General features: G+C 45.1%; 1 protein-coding gene across 1 annotated transcript in view; it reads left to right on the top strand.

Moving 5' to 3' along the window:
- The window catches only part of ITIH5 (inter-alpha-trypsin inhibitor heavy chain 5), a 109,210-nt gene extending 85,424 nt beyond the window's left edge, over positions 1 to 23,786 (top strand). The window contains exons 8-14 of the mRNA XM_062210947.1: positions 297 to 465; positions 4,124 to 4,433; positions 7,682 to 8,241; positions 9,825 to 9,878; positions 12,667 to 12,783; positions 14,629 to 15,006; positions 16,363 to 23,786. Coding sequence (XP_062066931.1) covers positions 297 to 465; positions 4,124 to 4,433; positions 7,682 to 8,241; positions 9,825 to 9,878; positions 12,667 to 12,783; positions 14,629 to 15,006; positions 16,363 to 16,658 — 1,884 coding nt within the window. The 3' untranslated portion in view covers positions 16,659 to 23,786. The remainder of the gene's footprint in view (positions 1 to 296; positions 466 to 4,123; positions 4,434 to 7,681; positions 8,242 to 9,824; positions 9,879 to 12,666; positions 12,784 to 14,628; positions 15,007 to 16,362) is intronic.
- Positions 23,787 to 26,313: the final 2,527 nt, after the last annotated feature.

The following is a 26,313-nucleotide window of genomic DNA, read 5'->3' on the forward strand; positions in this document are numbered from 1 at the left end:
CCAGCTCAAGAGAGGAGCAGTTGTAAAGACACAGAGGCCTGAGACAGAGTGGTTGGTAGCAGCAAGCCAAATTTCATATGCTAAGTTCTTGTTCATATTTTCTATAAAATTATTATATACTGGTGTCATTTTTCTCCTGGCCAGGTAACAAGTTCCTTGACAATTACCCAAGAGCCCTTTTATAGTAGTCCCTGAACCTGAACCCTGAGGTTGTTCCTAGTGGGCAGTGTACAAGACAGTGGGCAAGTGGACTAATGTGATTGGATATGACCCGTTTTGGTTTTCTGTTTGCCTAGACCAAGGATGCCCTCTTCACTATTCTCCATGACCTCCGACCCCAAGACCGTTTCAATATCATTGGATTTTCCAACCGAATCAAAGTGTGGAAGGACAACTTGATTTCAGTCACTCCTAACAGTATCAGGGACGGCAAAATCTACATTCACCATATGTCGCCCACTGGAGGTAAAAAGAATTTCTTCTTCTCACATTAGCATTGACGTGATAGTAGCTAATTTTCCACCAAGAGACCAGGATTCGAAAGCTGAGGATTGCAGGAAAGAAGATATCAGGTGAGAGCTTTCCCAGGAACTTTTTTTTTTTTTAATTTTTTTTTTTTATTTTTGACAGGCAAAGTGGACAGTGAAAGAGAGAGAGAGACAGAGAGAAAGGTCTTCCTTTGCCATTGGTTCACCCTCCAATGGCCGCCACGGCCGGCGTGCTGCAGCCGGTGCACCGCGCTGATCCGAAGCCAGGAGCCAGGTGCTTCTCCTGGTCTTCCATGGGGTGCAGGGCCCAAGCACTTGGGCCATCCTCCACTGCACTCCCGGGCCACAGCAGAGAGCTGGCCTGGAAGAGGGGCAACGGGGACAGAATCCGGCGCCCCGACCGGGACTAGAACCCGGTGTGCCGGCTCCGCAAGGCAGAGGATTAGCCTGTTGAGCCACGGCGCCGGCTCCCAGGAACTTATGTTCCTCTGAACTCCAACTTTGTAAATTCACTGTTGCTCCAGTTATGGGGGAAAATACCTGGTGGGTGTTTGGAAGCCTGATTTGTCTGATGGATCCTGGATCATGAAGCTGCTTTTGCAAACTGTGCTTGGGTGGAGAATTAAGGGCAATGGATGACTGACCCAGTGTTTTGTGTGCCTGGGCCCCATCACTGCAGGCAGCAGTGAATGGAACTGCCCTGCAAAATAGGTATACCCTTGGCAAGGCTGCAGCAGAGTGAGGAAAATGTGAATCCCTGGTAGCCTGGGAGGTGCGGTGGATGCAAAGTGTGATTGGGCTCTGAGTGATCTCATGCTTGCCTTGGGTATGCTGCTCAGGTAAGGGTGCAGAAAGTTATGAAAGGAGAGAACAGATAGTAAAGAATTCTGAGAATATCAGAGAATCAGAATAGTGTGTTACCCCACTGAGCCAGGTGTAAGTTCCTCCAACTCACAGCGTGGGTCTTATTCTTCCTGTTACTGCATCGTGAGCAGAGTGGACACACTAGCGGTGCTTAGTATTGGAGTGTTTACTGGGACGGGACCTGACCCCCTGGCTTCTTCTATTAAGGCCCTTTACACAGACACCATCTCCCAGAGTTGTCATCTTGGTTAATTATCTGGAAACACATAAAACTCTCAGTTCAGTCTTCTTCCCTCTGGGATTTTTCCATCCTCCTTGTATTTATTATTTCTTATCCACAACAAAGCCCTGATTTCCCAAATGAACTTCATCTGTAGCTTGATCTTGCTCAGCCAGTGCTTTGACTTACAATAGGGTTTTCAACCAGTCTCCAAGACAGTAGGTAGGTCGGGGACTGTCTTATTCGTTGATGGGAGAAATAAAAGATTAGGTTTAATATTATGATGACGATCTCCCACAGGAAGTTGATGAGACTGTAAAGCCTTTGAGGGAAGAAGCTCCTCTTTAATTTTTTGGAAGCCCATTGTGTACCTAACATGATTCCTGACATGTAGTGCGTGCTTAACCTGCATTGATTAAGTCAAATTATTTTAATGGTGCTGCTGACTATTAGAATGATGTGAGCATGGTGGGAAGGGATGATAAACACATTTAGAAGCACGCTGATATGTAGTTTGTTTTTTTGGAATCCAAACCTTAGAAATCCATTGATTGCCTTTCTTTTTTTCTCTGCACTTCACTGCCCCAACCTGTTCAGGTGAACAGCCATGTAATCTGCTTTTCTCTAAGGAGAGTGGCATCAGTATTGACAGCATCGATTCTGAAGCCAGGTTGCCTGGATTTGAATTCAGCTCCATTAACTGCGAGCCATTTAGCCTCTACACACCTTAGTTTCTCATCTGCAAAATGGGGAGAGCAATAGAGTTGTTGTTAGCATGAAAGGAGTCGAAATGTTGAATGCTCCTAGAATGGTGCTGGCATTTAGGATGCCCTCTTTAAGCATCAGAGGTGACCATTATTTTTACCCACTTGAGTAATCCCCTTTGCTCATGTTTTGGTTCTTTGATGCCTCTAAGTGAGCTCTTGATGGAATAAGTAGTTAGGGAAGCTCTGTAGGACTGTCCCTGTGGAGAGCTCTTCATGGCTGTTGAGTGGGCAGGAGATACCCCCACTTACCATGGTTTTGATTCCAAGACCTGCAGTGCCTTGCTGTCCAGGTGGTATCAGGAAGCCAAATTCATTGCTTTGCCTGCATTCTCCTTGGCTGTACAATGGAGTAAGAGATTTGGCACTGTTGCTAAGTGCAGACTAAAGAGAAGACAAACACCTGCTGGCTAATCTATGCCCGCACATCGAGAGGCAACATGAAATTAGGCTGGACATGAAGCAAGACAAATTAATGATCCCAAAGAAATGTTAAATCCTGCTTCAGCTGTAATTCCCCCTTCCCTTTGGATGCTGTGTGCATCTTAGCAGCAATTATGAACATGTTTGTCACAGATGTTGTTGTCTCTGTTTTGTTTTGTTTTGGTTTGGTTTGGTTTGGTTTTTTAGCCAGAAATTCTGGGCAGTGTAAAGCAGTGGGGAAAATGATCTGGTTCCCTCAAACGTGGTATATTTTGCAGACAGATAAAAATCACTGTCAGCATGATGGATGGTGATGATAGTTACAGAGCTCTATAAACTTGTTAAAAATAGTGAATTGACTTAAAATGGGTAATTTTTCTGGTATGCAAGCTTTGTCTTAAGCCATGAAATGAAGACCATCAGTATGGACACTGTGATACCGTGGAATAGACCACCACTTGAAATGCCCATGTCCCATACTGGAGTGCCAGTTTGAGTTCCAGCTCCTTCATTTCTGATCCATTTCTTCCTGCTGGTGTGAAGGTGATGACCCAAGTACTTAGGTCTCTGCCACCCTTGGGAGACCCAGATGGAGTTCTGGGCTCCTGGCTTCAGCCTGCTCCAGCCCCAGCTATTGCAGGCATTTGGGTAGTGAACGAGTGGACGAACGATTCTCTCTCTCTCTCTCTCTCTCTCTCTCTCTCTCTCTCTCTCTCCTGCTCTCTGTGTCACTTTTCTTCTCAAATAAATAAATAAAATCCACTGGAGTTAAAGTAGATGATTTTTTGGTATGTCAGTCTTATTTTAAAACATTAAACAACACAGACAATAATGAAGGAAACAGTAAGAATTCTCAGTTTTGCTTAGTGATGGTAGCTTAGTTGAATGACATTCTTAGCTAATCCAGAAACCTCATTTTAGCTGGTAGTTTCAGCCTCAACCAACCAGTCAAATTTTTGTTCAGCACCTGCTACAGATACAACAGACACATTAATCAGAGCTGATAATAACAAGCACCATAAAGGAGGAATGGTAGGGTCAGAAGGTGTAAAATTTAATGGCTCCTCCATTGTGAGGTTCCAATAAGCATAGATAATCCTGAAGGTTTTCTTTTTTTTTTAATATAGTGGGATAATCCTGTGCCATTTATATTCATTTAGCATACCCTTGTCAACTTTTTAGACAGGCCATACACTCTGGAATGTATGTGCAATGCATTCCATAGGTGCACTTGACTTCTTTTCCCACACAGCTCAATCCTGTCCATCGTGAAAGTTGAGCGTTGACTGCAGCTCTGGGTGTGCATTCGGGTGCTTGCTGTAGAAGTGTGGAGGCCTGAACTGACCTGTGTTGCTGTCCTCTAGGCACAGACATCAGTGGGGCCCTCCAGACAGCCATCAGGCTGCTCAACAACTACGTGGCTCACAACGACATTGAAGACCGGAGCGTGTCCCTCATCGTCTTCCTAACAGATGGGAAACCCACTGTCGGGGAGACCCACACCCTCAAGATTCTCAATAACACTAAGGAGGCTGCCCAGGGTCGGGTCTGCATCTTCACCATCGGCATTGGGAACGACGTGGACTTCAAACTGCTGGAGAAGCTGTCGCTGGAGAACTGTGGCCTCACACGGCGCGTTCACGAGGAGGACAATGCAGGCGCACAGCTCATCGGGTCTGTGTGTGTCCGCTCAGGGACAGTGAGAGGATCTCTGAGGGGCTGAGGGTTGGCTTCCATGAGAAACCCAGAGACGAGCCTGTTGCACTGCTCATTAACCTCACGTCTGCCAGGAATGATCAAAATAGCGCATTGCACTGTTTTGATGCCAGGCAGAGGAGGCCTCAAATTCTGGTCCTGCTTTGGGCTGTTAGGCAAGATTTTAAGACTGGCTGTGCCTTAGTTTCCTTATCTGCCAAATGAAGATTATGGCAAAAATCAATGACAAATCTTTCTGTGTAAAGTATGGCACGGTGGCTATCACAAACAAAGGGTCTCAAAAAGTTCATGGAAAATCAATATTATGAAAAACTATGCATGGATTTCAAGGTTTTTTTTTTTTTAAGAAGAAAATAAGCTTATATTTTAGCTCTATTTTCCACAACTTTTTTAAAATTTTTTTTATTTTTTATTTTTTATTTTTTTTTTGACAGGCAGAGTGGACAGTGAGAGAGAGAGACAGAGAGAAAGGTCTTCCTTTTGCCGTTGGTTCACCCTCCAATGGCCACCGCGGTTGGCGCGCTGCGGCCGGCGCACCGCGCTGATCCGATGGCAGGAGCCAGGTGCTTCCTCCTGGTCTCCCATGGGGTGCAGGGCCCAAGGACTTGGGCCATCCTCCACTGCACTCCCTGGCCACAGCAGAGAGCTGGCCTGGAAGAGGGGCAAGCGGGACAGAATCCGGTGCCCCGACCGGGACTAGAACCCGGTGTGCTGGCGCTGCAAGGCGGAGGATTAGCCTAGTGAGCGCCGGCCTCCACAACTTTTTTGAAGTCCCTTTGTATCAGGGATTGAGTGAGCTCTTGAGGTGAAGATTACCTTCTTGATAATTCAAAGCTCTTTCTAGTTTTATTTATTCTACCCTGTGAGAGAGGTAAGAGAGGTAAGAGAGGTAGTGTTATTTCCATTTTGAGTACTAGCTAAATGACCATGCTTTTACCCAGCAGAAATTATAACTTAGGTTCTGGAGTATTTTCCCAGTTAGAACTCAGTGATGTTGTTCAATAGTCTATTTCTTTGTTGTTGAATCAGTGAAGTGCCAATTCCAAGTTCTGCATTGCATGCTTCAGTCTGCACTGTGGCACGTATGATACAGATCTAAAAGGAAAAGTGAGGTTTAGGTATATTTATGGATACTTCATAGCTATAATCAATGTAAATGTGTTCTTGATAAATCTAATTGGAGGTCTCTAAGGTGTGCAATAAAGACATGCCATCTAAAAATGACGAAATAGTTCTCTTCAGGACAGGCTGGCTTCTGTCCCACAAAAATATTCAGAGTCAGGTTCATTCCATCTTATTGTTCTGCTTCCCTTAGTGTTGTCCTTAATTAGGTCGGTATCACTTCTGTTTCTCAGCCTTCAAAGGGGCACATGAAAGAAAACCCATACAAGACATTTTTTCTTGAGCAAGTGTTGTGGGAGTGGGCACACATCACTTCTATTCATATTCCATCAGTGACGACGTAGTCACCTGGCCTTATATGGCCAAGCTGGAGGCTAGGAAATTAGTTAGGAGCTGGATGGGCATGTGCTCGATTAGAATTCAGTCATCATAAAAGAAGGAGAGGATATCTAAGAGACCACCAAAGCAGTACTGTGTACACCTGATTTGATGGATGAAGAAACTGAAGTTCAGAGAGGTTAGGCCACATGTCCCAGGACACATGACAAGCAAAGGGCTGGGGTGGAAGTGTGATGCCACAGCTCATGCTCTCCAGATCTTTGGAAAGGGGCTTAGTGGTCTACTTACTTGACAAGAAGCAGCCACGGAGCACAATGATGAAAAAACTGATGCAAGCAAATGCTGCCTCATCCAAAAGTGTCAGGTCCATCAAAGTCAGATTTCTCAAGTATAATGTGCTGCTTAAGACACAAGGGAACTTCAAAGAGTTCATGGACAATGGGCTGAAAAAATAACTTTATTTTTGTGTGAAAAATTATTTAAATCCTTGATATTTTTCATAATACATATTTTCCATGAAGTACCATTGTATGTATTTGATTCTAAGAAAAATATTATTATTTTAAAGGCTTATTTGTTTATTTATTTGAAAGAATTACAGTGAGGGAGGGAGAGATGGCGGGGGCGATGGGGGGGGGGGTATCTTCCTTCTGCTGATTCACTCCCCAAATGGCCATAATAACCAGGGCTGAGCCAGGATCCAGGAGCTTCATTCAGGTTTCCCATGTAGGTTCAGGGGCCCAAGCATTTGGACCATCTTCTGCTGCTGTCCCAGGCACATTAACAAGGAGCTGCATCAGAAGTGGAGCACTTGGGATTCGAACTAGTGCCCATATGGGACGCTGGTGCTGCAGAAGGTGGCTTCACCTGCTGTGTCACAGTGCTGTCCCCAGAAAAATATTATTATTAAAGTCTATTTGGGAAACTTAGGTGAGTACAAAGGAAATTTACCAACTAGTTGAAGAATCTTGAAATTGTAGCATGTGAAAAATAGGCTATTGTGCAACTGTGGTTTGATATGGCTGTATAAAACGACTTCAAGGAACCTACAGCACTGCTTTCTAAGCATGTACATGGCTGTCATGTTGAAGGTGGATCAAACTAATCCTGTCTGGGAGAAAGATTTTAGTCTATGGTGGTTCTTTCTCATCAGCAGAGGAGTTGAAAAAGAGGCTCAGATGGGGCCAGTGTTGTGGCGTCATGGCTAACACCACTGCTTGGGATGCTGCCATCCCATATGGGTGCCAATCCATATCCCTGCTGCTCCACTTCCTATCCAGCTCACTATTAATGGCCTGGGAAAAACAATGGAAGATGGCCCACATGTTTGGGCCCCTGACACCCATGTGAGAGACCTAGATCAAGCTCTTGGCTCCTGGATTTGGTGCAACCTAGTGCTGGCCATCTGGGGAATGAACCAGTGGATGGAAGATCTCTCTCTCTCTCTCTCTCTCTCTCTCTCTCTCTGTTTCCCTACCCCATAGCTCTGACTTTCAAAAAAAAAAAAAAAAAAAAAACTTAAAAAAAAGAAAGAAAAGAAAAAGAGGTTCAGAACCCTTGAGAGAGAGTGTGTGCATTTTCACCTGTGTTATTGAGGCTACTGCCGAATTATCTCCTCTGAGAACTACACTGTTAGACTTGATCACTTCTAAAATCAGCTTCACCCCCCGAGAGTCAGTAATCTCTACCTTGCCTGCAGCCAGAGCAAGGCCTTTATTCTCTCTCTTGCTATTCTTCCACTGCAGGTTCTACGACGAGATCAGGACCCCTCTCCTTTCTGACATCCGCATGGATTATCCCCCTGGCCTGGTGGAGCAGGCCACCAAAACTCTGTTTCCCAACTACTTCAATGGCTCAGAGATCATCATTGCTGGGAAGCTGGCAGACAAGAAGTTGGATCAATTGCATGTGGAGGTCACGGCCAGCAACAGTAAGAAATTCGTCATCCTGACGAAGGACGTGCCCGTGGGGCCCCGGAAGGTGGGGAGCGACGTCCCAGGAAGCACCAGGCCTCCAGGGGATGGTGAAGGGGGGTCCAATCACATTGAGCGTCTCTGGAGCTATCTCACCGTGAAGGAGCTGCAGAGTTCCTGGCTGCAGAGTGATGATGAGCAGGAGAAAGAGCGACTGAGGCAGAGGGCCCAGGCCCTGGCACTGAGCTATCACTTCCTCACCCCTTTCACCTCCATGAAGCTGAGGAAGTCAGCAGTTCACGTGGATGGCCTAGAGGACACTCATGGCATGTCGGCGGCCATGGGACCCGAAACGGTGATGCAGAGCTTGCGAGGAGCTGGCGCACAGTCAGGTAAGACAGCCCCAGCGATGGCCAAATGGGACGAATGTGGGGCCCAGATGCCAACCTGAGCTCCTTGTAAGGCCATGGTAGCCCCAGCAGGAGTCTTTTATCTTATCACACTGTAGCAACCCTACATGCAGCTTATAGTTCTTCAGAGTATCTTTGATTGTTGCATTTGATTTGTTAGAAAGCCTGTTTCTCTAGAGAACTGAGACAAGATGGCATCTGGCTCAGAAATGTTGCCCAGTAAAGTCAGCCCTTCAATAAATCATCAATACACTGAGGACCTATCACACGCCAGAGATTATTGGAGGCACCAAGATGACCAAACAAATAAAAATGCTGATTTCTGATTTTTAGTGTCTTTTTCTATTTTTGAGTACACTGGAGTTATGCCATTTTATGTGTATGCTCAATTTTATTTTCTTGGGATGTCGGTGAGGAGAACCAAGCAAGGACTCTAGAGATAATCTACCCTTTGCAACCAATCACTGAGAATCCAACAGAAGCAGCCACAGTCTGTGTCAGTGCGATTTTGACTGGGGGTGATGGGAGAGGAATCGGCAGAGACAAGGGCAGGAGAAAAGAATGGCATTTAGACTAAAGCAGAGGATGGCATTCTGTGTAGCAGTCATTTGTGGAAACTAGCATCTTTTTGCTGTGTCAGGTTGCATTCTCTAGGGGAGAGAACTGAAGGGCTCACAAGGCACCCATTAGTACCTTTGCATTTATTCCTCACACTCTAAACTCTGAGAAGCATCTAGATATGGTAGAGAGAGCATGACGTAAACATCTGCTCATCATCCTGACCAGATGCTGGGCTTTGGGCAGGTTTCCAAACCTCTCTGAGCTTCCAATCCTTCACCTGTGAAATGGGCATGATAACTTTTTTAATTAAAATTTTCATTTTATTTACTTGAAATTCAGAACCGGAAAGAGAGAGAGAGAAAGAGAGAGAGAATTATCTTTCATCTGCTGGTTCATTTCCCAAAGAGCCACAAAGGCTGGAGCTGGGCTGATCCAAAGCCAAGTCAAGAGCTTCCTCTGGGTTTCCCATGCAGGTGCAGGGGCCCAAGCACTTGGATCATCTTCCACTGCTTTATCAGGCCATAGCAGAGGGCTGTATCAGAAAAGGAGTAGCCAGGACAGGAGCTGGTGCCCATGTAGGATGCCGGCACCACAGGCAGAGGCTTAGCCTACTATGCCACAGCACTGGCCCCTGGAAGTTTTTCATCTTGTAAATCTGAAACTATACCCATTAGACCACAACTCTCCATTCCCCCCTCATCTCAGAACCATATCTTAAGTGGGATGGAATATTTCTCACTATTACATATATAGAAATCACAGGAAAGAGACATACTACCCAATTTATCAAAGAATAAAGTAACCCATTATCCATGTTTTCCACAATATTTGTGTTTTGAGATAATGCTTCCTCTTTAGCACAAATGATGTTTTAAAACAGTTTTTTTTTTTTTTGCTCTCTTAAGTTACAACAAAATCTGTATTTGATTGATTTCTCCCCGTACCCCTCACTGAATCCTCTTTACATAAGTAATAGTGGTGTTCTCTTCCATCTCCTTTTCCAGGAGCTACAGTCAAGAAACCGTTTGACCCAAGAATTAAAATCTCGAAAACATCAGGTAAAGGAAAGGATGTGGTTGTGAGTGGATGGACCACAGGGGATGCTTAGACAAAGAGCCCCCAGGAATTCTCTTAAGCCGATTAAAACGCCAGCTCACAGGACAAGGCTTCCTGACCCATACTTGTATTTAATTAGCCCACGCCAGCATCAAGCAGATGCTAAGAACCGGGCCATCATTAAGCCACTACATAAACACCAAGGAGACAACATGATCCCAATGGAACCTGGCAAGAGCCCGAGAGGAGAATAGGTGGATAAGAGAGGCGCATTTTGATCCTTATGGAGTTTAAAAGACGTTTGTTTTAGAGATCTGAAGTGTGCATGTGTCCAGCCTCTGGTGTTACGTCTGAAAAGATGGTTACGAAAATCAAAATGCCTGGTGTGAGAAGCAGGATATGTTTTTGTTTTTAAGTCCTTGGCTTTAGAACGCAAGAGCGATTCAAAATGTCAAAACATTTCCTCTTGCCAGCTTCCTGGGGTTATAACAAAAGTCCAGATGGAACAGTAACGTATGGGACTGGGTTTTATTCTTGCAGGGTCCAAATCTTCCCTTGTTAAGTCCGATTATCCCCTTTCTGCGGATGGGCTGCACGTGCGTGTTCTTAAAGTCGGGGACATCCCTGGGATTAGCTACGGGGTAGAGACTGCAGTCTCCAGTGGACAGCATATCATGCTTTTGGAAACACACATGCTTTATGGAATGCAAGAAAGCTTTCCTCTTGGACACTGCCTGGAGTCATGACTTTCAGGCCCCTCCCCCGCTTTTTGGAACAGGCAACATTTTTCCTGTTACAGTGAATTGGATGATTTGAGTAAAAATGATGTGGCAGGCACACATAGAAACTCTCAGAATGGTCAGCTAAGCTGCAATCACACCTAAAGAGGGCCTATGGATGTGAGATGTTTGCCTCCTCCAGCCAGATGTCATTTGTTTTTCCATGAAGAGAAATAATTATGTTGTGTTTCTTGATGTGTTGCCATTCACGGAGTGCTTGAGGCACTTAACAGAGCAGCCAGATTAGATTCTCTCAATGGCCCTACTGAGTGATGCTGGAGAGAAGGAATTTTCCAGCAGTTACAAGCTTGAGAAGATGAGACTACTCATGGCCCCTACCTCTGGCATGCACAGGCTCACGTACACACTTGTGCACATACACATGAAGTAGACACACACTGAGGGACATGGTGCAGTTGGTGTACAAATGAGAAAGAAATGAAATCTCCAACCCAGTAGGAAAAGACAACTGATATAGACCCTTGGGAAATATTCTGTCTGTATGGTAGAAGCAAGGCTGTTCCTCTTCAACAGAGAGAAACATGAGGAGAATGGACAAGAACTATGGGGCAGCTGAACTTTGGTGTTCTCATCTGGGCAAAAAAAAAAAAAAAACATTGAGAGCAGTAAAGTCAGTGTGACGCCAAGGAGGAATTTCTACCACCATCACCAACTCTCCTGACTGACCTCCTGCTGACTCCTTATGGTTCATTTGTCACTGCTCCCACACTGGGCTTGGCTATTAGAGCTTGCTTGTGAGGACTGTGTGCCACTGATGCTGGGAATGTTCCCGAGATGGCCTACAGCTTCCTGGGAGAAGTGTCCTTGAGCTCCTGTAGTCCGAAAGGAAGGGTGCCCATTCAGATCCCTTCACAGGGGCAGTTATAGGTCAACAAGAGTGATATGGCAAATCCACATAAGCCACTGAAGAACGTGGACTCAGTAGTAGTTGAGGGTAGATGGTAGCAACTCTTCCTTTTCATACCCTTCTGTATTAGCCTGTTTTTTGTTATCGTAACAAAATACTGGGTGTTTATAAATCTAGGTACTTACAAAGAACAAAGATTTATTTGGCTCTCTGTTTTGGAGGCAGAAGTTTCAATATTAGGCGGTCTCATCTGTTCAGCCCCTGGTCAGGGCCCCCTTGACTCTGTCACATGATGGGTAGCATCATGGTGGGAGTGCGTGAGAGAGGGAAAGGCTTCAAGGTGAGATGTACCTTGAGAGTAGGGAGGGGCAAGTCTTGCTCTTTTTAAAAGTTTTATTTGTTTGTTTATTTGTATTTATTTGAAAGGCAAATCATCAAAGAGAGAGAGATTCTCCATCTGGCTCACTCCCCAGAGCTCCCCACAACTGCAGCTGACCTGGGCCAAAGCCAGTAGCCCAAAATTCCATCCAGGACTCCCCAGGTCTCCCATGCGGAAGACCCGAGTACTTGAGCCATCACCTGCTGCCTTCCAGGTAGCACATTAGCAGGGAGCTGAAAGGGAAGTGGAGCAAGGATTCAAACCCCGGCATTCCAGTATGAGATGCAGGCATCTTAGGGAGCATGTTAGCTACTGTGCCCCAACACCTACTCCTTCTTGCTCTTTTTATAACCACTCTCTTTCACAAGAGCTAGTGTCCCACCTTCTACTAAGTCTCACCTCTTAAAGATGTCACTACGTCCTAATACTACCACATTGGTGACCAAGCATCCAACACACGAATCCTTGAGGGGCACATTCAAACCATATCCCAAACATAGTACCTCTCACCTCTCTCAGAGCTTACTTTTCTGTATTTAATTAGGGTATGGTGAAGAGGCATTAGAAGACCTGGAATCAATTATTTTCCTTTACTACATGCTAACTGGGACATTCTCCTCATTTAGGAATTAAGGATGCCACCCTTCTAGGACTATTGGGATTAAATATGCTATGTCAGAGAAAATGTCAGGTGGTACTTACGCTATTAGATATGCATGCAGTAAATGTCATTCTTTTCTTCCCCTTTTTTCCCGGCCCCACAGTGGACGGGGATCCTCACTTCGTGGTGGATTTCCCCTTGAGCAAGCTCACAGTGTGCTTTAACATTGACGGAGAGCCCGGGGACATCCTCCGGCTAGTCTCTGACCACATGGATTCCGGTGAGTTCTGCCCTTCCTGTGGCATCCTTGGCAAGGACCAGGTAGATATTATATCCCTCTCTGTTCTGCAGATGAATGTCCAAGTCATATAAGGGCACCTCATGGATGCTCCGTGGCTACTGTAGATGACTAAGTAAGGAACTGGACTTGAAGTCAGAATGACACGTTTAAATTGATATTTTATGACTTAAGTGTTGTTTGGCCTTGAGCATATGCCGTAAGAGGTACAGTTGTAGATAGTGATACTCTGCTAGCCTTATAGGGCTGTTATAAAGTGGATCAAATTAAACAGTGGATATGAAGTTGCCTTATAGGTGCTCAATGCTATACAAATTCATGACATCATTCTCCTTATGTTTTTCCTTTTGAAAGCTGTGTGAGGGGGGAAGCAAGGGTTCAAGTTGATTCATTTCAGCTCCTTGATGAGTTAGATGGAAGGCCCAGATGTTAGTCACACAGCTGTGGGCCGTGATCACACCCAAATATAAGGGGCCCTGGTTCCCTTCTATCTGTAGAGTTTTTTGAGTTCAATGCAGATAGTAACACCTGGGACTGGCCATGTAGACAGCCACCTGACCTGGCTCTGTGCAAATGTACTGACAGTTCTCAGTGCTGAGAAAATGGGTATCTTGGAAAGGTCATGTGCCAAGGGTCCCCAGCTGGGTGACATTGTGATGTAACTTTAAATTTTGATCTGGGGACTCCTTTGCCATTTATCTTCTTGCAGAGTTATCTAGCCTCAGGGCCAAATGTCTAATGTTTCCAATTTTGCAGGACTTAGGAAGAAGGTCAGGGCCCAACTGTACCCCTCTGTGGAAGTACACCTCTCCTAGGGGCAGTGCCCATGGCTTCTGCATTGTGCAAGATGTCCTTGATGGGAACTGAGCCCAATGATGCCTGGAGCCTTGTGGTTGAAGATCAGGGGCTCTGCTCATGGGGGAATTCTCTTCTTGTCTTGACCTCTTACTCAAGGGAAGGCCTTTTTCTCATTGGGTGTCTAAGAAGTTATAAGTCAAGATTTATTAGGAAGATTAGCCCCAAAGCAGGGAAAATAAGAATAGCTGATCTTTTGTTATTGCAAATTGCCTCTTTGTCTGACAGAAAAACACATTTTCTATGCATCATCAAATTCATTCCGGCACATCTCCTGTGCAATTGCCATCTGTTTGCTGTTCAGCTGGGCAGCGTGGACCCCTAGGGGCTGGCTTATAGGCCTTGCTGAAGTCCAGAAAAGTGCAGTTATGTTCATTATGATGAAGGAAAAAATAAAGCAGTTACATTTGATGGCCAGTTTTAGCTTACACATAGACTCCTGGGAGCCTCAAAAAGATTTTATTAGGTTTTACATTCTTAACATTTCATAGATGAGGAAATCAAGGCTCAATTGTTTTTCAAGGACTTCTCTGAGAATCAATACCTAGTAAGAGGAAAAACTGAGTTTTCAGATTACAAACGTCTAACCTTTGCATTTTACCACTCTGCTCAATGATATCCCCAGATTTCAAAACTGGTAGCTACAAAATACACCTCAGGGTAGCATAAGACTTTGACCTTGAAACCAGACTAGACTGAGAGCTAACACACATGGAAGCCACTTTGTTTGACATCTTCTTTTCCCTACCCCGATGGACTGGTCAGTCATCGGGTGCTGAGAGGGGGGAATTCACTCATGGCTTCACTCATTCACTCATTCCATAACTGCCAAGAATCCTCTGTGTGTGAGTTAGACATCATTCATTGTTTTAGAGGAACAAGAATGAGTAAGGAAATCCTGACTAGCTGCCATCAGCAGGAAAATGGAGATAGTTTTTGTAACCATTGTTCTCTTCCCCCTCAACCTTTGAGGTGTGACAGTGAATGGAGAACTAATCGGGGCCCCCGCTCCTCCCAACGGTCACAAGAAACAGCGCACTTACTTCCGCACCATCACTATCCTCATCAATAAGCCGGAGAGGTCTTATCTAGAGATCACACCAAACAGAGTCATCCTGGATGGTGGGGACAGGCTGGTCCTCCCCTGCAACCAGAGCGTGGTGGTGGGGAGTCGGGGGTTGGAGGTGTCGGTGTCTGCCAATGCCAATGTCACCGTCACCATCCAGGGCACCATTGCCTTCGTCATCCTCATCCACCTCTACAAAAAACCTGCACCTTTCCAGCGAAACCACCTGGGCTTCTACATCTCCAACAGCAAAGGCCTTTCCAGCAACTGCCATGGACTGTTAGGTAGGCAGCTGCTCTCTTCTTTACGTTGGGTTGAGAGGACAGAATCAAACCCCCCCCCCCCCACAGTGAAGCTAATATTGCCAATATGTTTAGCTTGACTGAGAAATTCGGTAAGAATGGGGTCCATATATATATAAAGTTGTTCATATATGTAGGATATTGGTTCTGGGACACCTGCCCTCCCCCCCCCCCCCCAACTACTCAAAGGATACTCAAGTCTCTTATGTAAAATAATGTGATATCTGCAAGTCACCTATGGATATCCTCCCAAATACTTTAAATCATCTCCAGACTAATGTCAAGAAAAATAGTCTATATGTGTTCAGTACAGACACAACCATTGCAGACCTAAATATGTAGTACATGTCAGCAACAACATAAGATTTAATTGAATAATATTAATTGAATAATATTTATTGAATCCATAGATGGGGAGCTCACAGATACAGAGGGCCAACTGTATTCATAGTAATTAATAGTGAATTAGATTTGTTGCCTCCCATGACTTTCTGGAACTGAAGTGGGCTTTAGTTCTCCCTGGTCTCCTGGGAAAGCAAAGACAGGAATGGAGAGCAATCATCTTAAGGTCTGGCTCCTTACCCCTCAGCAAGAAGGCACAGACAAAGGGCACCCCACAGCCCAGCACCAGCATGAAAGGTATCTGCTGATCCCTTCCACATGGCCGTCAGCAGCAGGCAGGCCATTCTGGCTGGCTTTTTTCAATGTGCAATTTCATGTGGGCCCCTTTCCCAAAAATAGAGAGTGAGCCATTGCCAGGGCTCAGTTTAGAAAGCAGGATTTCCTGGCACTTGGGCTGGATGCGTTTTGCGAGCCTGGTTGCCAAGCATTAGCTCCCACTCAGAGATGCAGATCTGTGTTCTTTTAGCCTGAGCAATGCCCTTATTTGACCTGGAGAATCCTGAGGATGAGAGTTAGCAATGAATTTTACTGACGGTGTCCTGGTGCAGGCCCACCAAATGGATTCTAGGGAGAGGGATTTCTAACCAGGGAGGAAAGAGGGAACCCCTGACCCCGCTTCCCTGCTTACCTGTCCTCCAGACTCTGTGGGAGACGGATTATCTCCATTGGTTGGTTAGGTAACTAGCCAGCATTAGCAACTGGGCAGCTTCCAGAAGAGGCAGCCACAGTGAATGAAAGGTCAGCCCTCTCTGCTGTGTATGCTCCGGGGCACGTGGATCTGTCACTGGCACTGGACCATGTGTGAATGCCTTCTAGGGAGTCTAACCTAGAACTGTGTCAGTTACAGCCCCTCCTGCCACTGATAGCATTGAAACTAGACTTCAACCTGACATGGTCTGCATTGTCCTTACACAGGATGCTTCTCTGTCCTCCCAGGTCAGTTCCTGAACCAAGATGCCAAACTCATAGAGGATCCTGCAGGGCTCAGCAAGAATCTTACACATCCTCCACTCCCTCAGGCAGAAGGAAGATCTGAGACCATTCTAAAGGTGAAAGGGCATCGAGTCCCTGTGGTCTGGAAACAAAGGAAGATCTACAATGGCGAAGAGCAGATAGACTGCTGGTTTGCCAGGAACAATGCAGCCAAACTGATTGATGGCGAGTATAAAGATTACCTGGCATCTCACCCGTTCGACACAGAGACAGCACTGGGAACATCTAGGGGACTCTGAAACTGGCAGCCTTAACGATGAGTGTGCACAACAGCGAGGTGATTTTAGGAGACCCCATGGTAGAGCGCTTCTTGTCTCTCGCGCATGTCTGGTCTCTTGGAAATGAGCTTACCCTGATGGAGTATAGGTATGACGTCTGCTTGAATGAAATACAGGGGCAGGAAGCTTGAGTGAAACTATTATTTCTTTCCGCTTTCCCTTCCTGCTTCTCCACCCCTCATTCCCCCATTTACAGTAGAGAAATGTGTTAGCACAAAAGAGAAAAGGGTCACGGTTAAAAGCAAAAAAGTCTATCTCTTGTATCCGTTGGCTTATGCATCTTGTAGCCTGCCATGAAATAAGCTTTCCTGATGAAGGAAGATTGCCGCATAGCTTGTTTTCTCTGTGGAAATGGCCAAATTCGGGTGATCCGCTTTTTGCCTCATGTTCAGGCTTAGGAATCTCCTTTTGGTGTTCTCTAGATGTGCAGCCAACCTCTGTCTCGAAGGACTCTCCCATGGAGCCCACACCACCGGTCATGAAAACATCAAATAAATGTGATCCCTGTAAATCATTAAGCTTTTCTTAGGACATGGTTTTCTTCGGCTATGATATCTTGCTCTCAGAAGTTAGTTTTCCTCTTGTAAAAAAAAAAAAAAAAGGGGGGGGGGATTGAAATTAAAAAGTCTGCATCCCAGATACCGATCTCTGTAAACCACTTCACTTGCCAGCGGCTTTTCTTCAGTTTATTCCAATAAGTGAAGTGTTTTTAATAAACAGGACAACTCCATGTAGATGTTTTTTAACTGGCTTGTCTGGTGCTAGAGAGTTGGCCAGCGGAATGACAAAGCCTTTTACTTGGAGTTCTTCAGCCTTTGTCATAATTCCCGGAGGCTTTTTTGCTTGTAGCCCTCCAGGCGATGATAAATTATGTGTGTGTGTGGTACTGGGGTGGTGGAGAGAACACAGAGGGAGCCCATCAGCCTGCTTGCGGGAAGCATCAACTTGCTGCTTCTCAGCAGGAAGAGGGTATATGCTTAGAAATCTACAAAGACTTCACCTGTTTCCCACAGACAAAAGCCTGGCAATCAGCATGAACAAGAGGCTTTGGTTCTAGAACATGGACAAAAGCATCCCCTAAAGAAAGGATTGCAGTCAGGGCTGCCACTGTGGCGCAGTGGGTTAAAGCCTTGGACTGCAGCGCCAGCATCCCATATGGTCACCGGTTCGAGTCCTGGCTGCTCCACTTCTGAACCAACTCTCTGCTATGGCCTGGGAAAGCAGTGGAAGATGGCCTAAGTCTTTGGGCCTTTGCACCTGCTTGGGAGACCTGGAAGAAGCTCCTGGCTCCTGGCTTTGGATCATCTCAGCTCCAGCCATTGCAGTCATTTGGGGAATGAACCAGCAGATGAAAGACCTCTCTCTCTCTCTCTGTCTCTAAGACTCCTCTGCACCTGTCTTTCAAATAAATAAAATAAATCTTAAAAAAAAAAAGATTGCAATTGAAAGGGCTTCCAAAGCCAATGAGTGTCACCCTCCCCTTTCTGAACACCCCCTGGAAAGCCTTGTCAAAGAGAAGTGAGGCTAGGGAGGGCCCTACAGCCCCGCTCCTTACTCACAAAGTTCTCACTCTTTGATCTTCTTGGTCTTCTCAGGGCCACTTGGCGTGAAGAGTATAATCAGGAAGCAGATGGATGTGGGGATGGGAACCCTTGAGCCAAACAGCAGGGAAAGAACAGTTGTGGTCAGGGAAATAGAATAATTTGATGTGAGCCAGAATGGAAGATTCTGATGTTGGCCTCACAGGAGGTGATGATGCCGGAGGAGCCTGTGCATGAAATGTGAAGGCATGCTTAGCACTTGGAGAGAAATCTGAGTCAAGACATTGTTGAGTGTACTTCCCTCCCTGAGGGAAACGTTTGAGTAGCAAATGACATCCACGTATCAGACTCAGTGGCTTCAGGAGTGAGTGCTGGTGACCCTACAATCCCATTTTAGAGTCTTGGTCTCTTCCCCACTCCCTGAAGCCACCAGACCATGGTCTGTTAGCTGTGCTATTTGACTCGCATCTTCCTAAATTGCCTGTTTTCATGCCAGAGACGCAAAGATGACCAACCCAAACTGCTGACATGTACTTCCATATGTTAGGGCCTAGAGAAAGAGGAGGAATGTGAGAGAGGGCCAGCCAGGGCCTGGTCAGGCTACAGAGGACCTTCCTATTATATAAATCCCAGCTGGCACGCAGCCCATGAGCCAAGAGGCCTGGGACACTGTGTTGCACTTGGAGCAAGGATCTGTTGTTGCAGGTGCAACCCCCAACATTGCAGCCAGGGGGCTGTTACTAGGCAAGACCTACTGCTTCTGCTGTTGCCTTATTTAGAAGCAGAAAAAATACCCCAATGAGATACCCATCAGTACTCTTACCCAGAAAAAAATAAAGTGTCAAAGTTGAGCTTGTATTTTTAAAAATTATTTTTTACTTTGAACAAATGCCACTTTTCTTTCTCTTCCTCTTTTGTTGTAGCTTCTCTCTCTCTCTCTCTCTCTCTCTCTCTCTCTCTCTCTCTGCAAAAGGTATTAACTATTGACTTTTCTGTTTTAGCTGAATATTGGGATTTGTGAGCCTGAAATCCCACACCAATGTTATACTTAGGAACTTTTCATCTAATTGAAAAATGTTGCATTATCTATTGACCATGTGTGTTGTGAACAGCAAGGACTTTAAATGCAGACGGAAGGAGAGCTTCACTTCCCAGATGGGGAAACTGAGGCAGAGTGCACTTGAGTGATTTCCACTCATGTCATCTAAGAGGCAGAGCAGGACTAATCTCCAGAATCCATTTTGTGAGTTGTGACTCTATGTCACCATCTGCTCCACCATTTCTCATCCTTGAGCATTGATAAGTAAGGAAGGAAGGTTTCAAAGCGAGTAACTGAGTGACATTGAGAAAAATGTTGCAGTTAGAGGAGAGAAATGATAAACCTCATTGTTATCATAATAGCTAATGTTAGTGAATCATAACAATTGACCCACTGGTTCCTAGAGGGAGTCCACATCTCTGGGGTCCAGTCCTCTTGCTCATTGGAGAAGGAAAGGCATCGGAATGGGTTATCTTCATGGTCTTCTCTAAAGTTCTGTATTCCCCACCATGCAGTGGACAGAACATTCTCTACTCATCCATGCTAGATGCTTTGCCTCCCTTCATTTGACCTCCTGATGATTTTGATTTGGCACATTTGAGAGGATGAACAACTGCTCTCCGTGACAGCCAGGCAGCCTTCGCGAGGATGTGAACTGGAAAGAGAGACTCTTGGCTCCTAAGAGGGGTACCATTTAATATTGAATTGAATCGGGTATCTTTCTAGGTGGATTAGGAACAGGAGTTAGTATTTTAAATACACCTCTTGGCTTAAACTGAATGATGTAGATTGAATGTGCTCTGCCCTAATTCATAGGGTGAAGCCGAAATCCCCAATGCATTGCTACTTAAAGGGAGAACTTTGAGTGCTTAGGTCAGGAGGGCTCTGCTCTCATAAATGGGGTTAGTGTCCCTCTAAGAGGTGACGTGAGAGAGATGATCTCTCTCCTCTTGGCATGTGGGAGGACAATGAGATGACCAGTTGCAAAGCAGGAGGAGAGTCCTCACTGGACACCAAATCTGTTGGTGCCTTGACCTTGAGCTTCTCAGCTTCCAGAACCGTGATCAATAAATTTCTGTTGCTTAAGTCGCAGCCGCCTGAGCTAATGACACCGAATCCTTTAAAGTTATATTTTTCCTCTTGCTTCAAGCTACCCAGAAAGTAAACAAACAATGTTGTTATTGCAATTTGAAGAACTCTTGGAACTACAAGAACATGATCCAGCTAAAATTAAACAACAAAAATAGCGCAGTGAGGCAAATACTTAGACATGTAACTTTAAATATCTATTTAGTCATTTTAAAGTAATAGATATAAGACATTTCATATTCAAGATAATTTTCCACAAAAATTTGTGAGAGAATGGTTGCCTAAAAACAAACATGTTGGTATTTTATGGGGGAATCAGGGCTTTTGAGAATAAGAAGTGGTGATTCTAACTGTGCTGTTCATTTGTAGGAATTTCTGAATTACATAAATGGTCTGTAAATGGATTAGTAGTATTGGATGAATAATGCTAAAATAACAGATATTGTAGAAAACAACCAAATACAGCACCCATTCCTGTGCTCTCACAGAAGTAGCAAGGACATGGGAATATTTTAAACCTCTGGTCCATTACTGTCTGTGCACTCTGGCATCCCACACTTTTATTACCTGTTTATTGGGTCACTCACTTGTACACCTCTTGCCCATGGTGTGGCTTGGTGCTTCCTCCATTGCTCTGAGGGTCAGTTTCTCTCCATGGGTATTATTGCCAGCTTGTGGTTCAGGCATTCCTACCTCCAGTTCTATGTGGTCCTGCCAGATCTTGTCTAGATTCCAATGGAATTTTATGAAATTGGAACCAAAACAGACACGGAACACACAGGAGACATCACTGGTCGGCTGTGTTGCAGAGAGCAAGCAAGTAAGTGATGTCAAGGACTTCAAATCAACCTGTCATACAATGAAAAGGCTAGAGCAGAGAACTTCTGTAATCCTATGATCTTTGTCTTCTGCCTTCAGCTGAAGGTACTGCCTGAACACCCCAGTAATAAATGTTAAATAAATATTATTCAGTCAGTGACTGCCATGCAATATGAGTGCGAGGCTCAGGGACTCAGAGAACAGTTCATGTTGCCACAGAGTTCAGTTTAGAACAGGCCCTAGAAGGAATGCACGGGTTAAATGAGAGTGTGATAGATACTGTAGGAGAACTTGGCAGAGGGCTGCCATCTGAGCACAGAGGAGGGGCAGCTATGAAGGTAGGAAGGAGGTCAGGAGGCCATTCCAAAGTTGGGGAGTTGAGTTAAGCTGCAAGGAAGAAGCGAATATATAGAAGCATCCACATAAGACATGTTTTCTATCACGTTAGGCAACTAGGAACAGCTTCCACACTAGAACCTTCCTTACTCCAGTCTGTTTCTTTCTTTTTTAAAGGATTTATTTATTTGAAAGGCAGAGTTACACACAGAGAGAGGAGAGAGAGAAAGAGAGAGGAGAGAGAGAGAGAGAGAGAGAGAGAGAGAGATCTTCCATCTGCTAGTTCACTTCCCAAATGGCCACAATGATCAGGCTGGGCCAGGCTCTCCCATGTGGGTGCAGGGGCCCAAGCACTTGGGCCATCCTCTGCTGCTTCTCCAAGAGCATTAGCAGGAAACTGGACTGGAAGCAGAGCAGCAGGACTCAAAATGGCACCCATATGGGATGCTGTCACCAGAGGCAGCGGCTTAACCCGTTGCTCCGCAGTGTGGGCAGGGGATGGTGGCGGGGAGGAGGTCCAGTTAGTTTCAAACACAGCACTGTAGAGTCCATGGTGTCTGACATCCCACAACAGAGAATGTTTGGCGCTGTCCCAGCTTCCTCCCTCCCTTGACCTGCTCAGGTTGGTATCTAGCTTGCATCTCCATTGTTTCTTGCCTTCGTTTGTACTTATGAATCACAGAGAATGCCTAGAGAAAAGTCATAAGACTTGACCATTCAGTGAGCAATGCTCCTGATGGCACTCGGCAAAACTCCAATCATCTATTTTTCCTCAAGTGCTTTGGCCTCCAAGGCTACTCCCTTCTGCTTTGGCTGGCTAGGACACCAAGCCCCACAGCTTTCCAGTAACCCTGCTTCTATTTTGCTGAGAAAACTGAGGGATGAGCTTCCTCACTTACTCTTTCTCATTCCTTCACATGGCTCCATCATCTTGGCAACCTCTTCTTCCCAAGTGTAACTGTTGACCCCTGTATGGATCCCACAGCCGCTCACCTCCTCTGTGTGGCTGCCTCCATTACTTCCTCCAGACTTTGTTCCCTACTAGATACTTCTGAATTTCAAATCCTAGTCCAACAGTTTTCTCTAGTTTGACAACCAGTTTCCCTTGATTGGGCTCCCTTGCAGTTTTAATCTTCTCTTATTTTGGTGTCGGATTGGCTGCAGTGGTTGATATTTGAGTCATCGTTTTTTCCACCTTCCAGTCACTAGCTGAAGCCATCAGATTTAGCGTCTGTCTTCACGGGGACCGTACCTTGGAGAGATCACCATTCCCCATGCCCATTTCTAGTGACCAGTGTTTCTCCAGCCTCTACTCCATGTTTGTGGTGGCCATTCCCTAGTTTTTGAAATGCTGGATCCCTTTGCATTTTTTTTTAAATGTGATTCTTTTTACATCTTTTCTAGTCATTTAGATGAACTTCTTTCATCCTAAGCAACCTGTGGCCATACCCTAAGATTGCTTCTTTGTCTTCTCTACACTCTCCTTTGGTGCTTTTACTTCATGGTTTCTGCACCTGCCTCTTCATACATAGATGGTTCTTGAATATAGTCTACAGTGTGGACTCCTCTACAGAAGTTGCTTCCTCTTAGTTATTCTGGCATCATCTCAAAACTCAGGAATTAAAGCCAATTCTCCATCTTCAAAGTGTGTATATTTATAGGTTTGTAAGGTTGTAGCTCTGGGCAGAAAGGAGAGAGAGTTCCAGCACCATCTTTTCTATTTGGATATTGCAAATAAAGGTGGGAGTATATAATTGTGTACTTGGTAAATTTCATAGGAAGCCAATACTTCGATTAATTTTTATTGACAGTATTCTTCCTGAAAACTATCTGTTAATTATATTATTTTCTCCAAACAACAGCTGTGTTTGTGCAAGATGAGACCCAATGTTCTTATGGCTCCCTGGGAATTTTTGGTTATATAAGTTGAAAATCACATGTACTAAGTTTATTGACATGCCCATTAACTACAAGTCTAAAATTCATTGTAAATACATTTTAGTATGCTTTTTAAATAAATTTTATTTGAAATGTGTACATACATATTTAAAATACAATACTCCAGATATCTGAGTGTGGGTGAAGGCATGAATGGTAACCATGCACCTGTTTATCCTGTTAAATTTCCAACTAGACGTCTGTCTCACATGTCTAGGATCCTCTAGCCGTGAACATGAACATTAACATAAGCTGTATACATGTTAAAAAATAAAAGATTACCCAGTGTTGCAGTCTAGTTTCTGTTCTGAAGGACCATATGGAAAGCTATAGAAGAAATAAATTAGACAAAACAGTTTAAGCCAGAAGGCTGGAGCCAGGGAATGTTCTTGGAACTAAGAGTTCTAGAACTTGTAGGCAACTACTTATTCCTCTCAATCTTTTCCTCTGCATGCTCAGAAGTAAAACACTTTGAGAACTTACAATAAAAAGTAGGATAAAACTTTGTACTTTATTATTTTTTAAAGTTTATTCATTTATTTGAGAGTTAGAGAAACAGAGACACAGAGAAAGCTCTCATCTGCTGGTTCACTCCCCAAACACCCACATAGGCTGGGGCTCAGCCAAGGAGCTAGGAAAATAGTCCAGTCTAGGTCTCCCACGTGGATGGCAGGAACCCAATTATTTGAGCCATTACCACTGCCTCCCTTTGCCTGCATTGGCAGGAAGGTGGAGTCAGAAGTCAGAGCTGGCAATCTGATCCAGGTTCTCCAATATAGGTTACAGGTATCTTAACAAGAGGTTATATGCCCTCTCCCAAAGTCCATACACTGTTGAATGACAATAATTATCTAAATTGTTCAAGCAATTTTCCAGCTGAGGAAATGCTTCAAAAACAAACACATTTATTCGTTCAAGTAATATTTAGTGACCACTAACTGTATGGAGGAAATGGCCATCCTTCTTATCCAGCCCTGGAGATAATGTTTTATGGAATCCTGTTTTAAGATATGAGATGGACGGCATTATGTCTTGTAGAGGCTCACATAAAATGGATAGAGGTTTAAAAAGGAAGAGCTTGCTGTCTGTTTGGGGCTGTAGGGGAGCTGGCAATTGATCTAGCTCCTGTAGAAACAGGTTAGATGAGGAAACATGGGAGCATTTTGTATAATAACTTATTTATTCTTCATAAAAACCACTATATATAAAAAGGGAAATAAATTGTATAAAATTGATGTAAAAATTTCAAGGCAATTAGATCATTGCCTTATCACAAAGTTCATGTGTAGGATTAGACTGACCAGGTTGCAATGCCCTTCCTCTTTCCGTGATTCTGGGATACTTTGGACACAGCAAGAGCAGCTTCTACTGTGACTGTCATGCATCGCTGGTTCCCAAGAACAGGATACCACGTCATCCATCAACTGTTCACCACAGGCTCCAGAAGGTGGGAAAAGAAAACAGTGGGTACGACTTCAATATTGCCTTTTTCCATCTAAAAGTCGTGTCCAGTGTATTGAAAGTTGTGCTGCTTCGGCCAGTGGTAAGATTGCAAAGGAGGCAGGGAATTCGGATGAGTGGACACCATGGGCCTCATTAGCATGTAGGGCCACCATCTTCCAAGCGTTCACTGTTGGATGAGGCTTTCCTTGGAAAGAGACAAAGCTAGGAAGGGAAAGAGAATGGGGTGTGCAATGGGGGAGTCTTGTGCAGTGGTCAGGACTCCACTGGAGCAACTGCTGGGCTGAATTTGTCCATGTTGACTCTTCAGACCTCAGGAGGTCTGGAAACCACAGAGCTTTCTCCCTTTTCCTTTGAAACACAAACTTAGGTACCTAATCACAGCCAACAGCTTCCCAATGCAACCCATTATTAGGTGGAAGGCTGTGAAGCACATCTGGGGAGTGGGGGGATGGGAATACAGATGCAGCGGCAGAATGGGGGAGGGGTGTTCCCTTGTCTGGTCTGGTAACACCCCTGAACCTGGGTTAGACACACAGAAACAGGAAGAACTCACATGCATACTGAGTGGCTTTTAAATGTCACTTGTCTTCCTGGGAGACGCCCAGACAATGCAGCTATTGACATGATTAATGAGGCAGCTGGGCTGCACCTGGCAGAGAGAATGGGGCCAAAGAGGTAGAAGCACAGGAACTTCCCCTTTCCTCTGTCTGACACCCTGCTGCTATGCTGGAGGGACGTGGCCTAGTTTCTGTGGAGGAGATAGGCAAGTCCCAGGGAAAACACAGGAGCTTGGCAGGGAGTGAGGAAGGAACTGAGCACAGACTGGAGCTGGGGCAAATGAGAGTGAGTTTCTAATGAAGGGAGAAGAAGGAGCTACGGAGGGTGCTGCCAAGAATACCATGATCCTAAAGTAAAATGCTTGCAAAGCAAGTCCCAGGGGTCGTTGTCCAACCTGCTGGGGACATTCTCCATCACCAGAGGCCACTCAGATGAAGGAAGCAAAATTGAATTGGAATCTGCCCGTATTTAGAAGAGAGAGCCAGGTTCTGGAGATCTACTGGAAGGCCTGACTTTGATTTCCATGCAAGATGGATGTTCTCTCTGTCCCATCACGTCTTTCTTAGCCCTTATCTGGGAGGTGGTTCAGGTCCTAGCCCTCTGTCTGGTTTCCTGGCTCATGGGCGACAGCTCTGGCTGTTGCCACTCCTGGCACCTCAGTCCTGGAGTCTGGTGAGAAGGGAGAAGGATGTTGGAAGGAGTAAGAGACAACTCACAGTTCATCAGGGAGCAGGAGCTGAAAGGCCCGGAGGAGACTTTGACAGCTCGTCCTCCTGATGCACCATGTCATTGCAGTCCTGGACACTGGGAGCTGCTGATAAAGATGAAATCT

The sequence above is a fragment of the Lepus europaeus genome, chromosome 14, assembly GCF_033115175.1.
Source record: "Lepus europaeus isolate LE1 chromosome 14, mLepTim1.pri, whole genome shotgun sequence".
Lineage (NCBI taxonomy): Eukaryota > Metazoa > Chordata > Mammalia > Lagomorpha > Leporidae > Lepus > Lepus europaeus.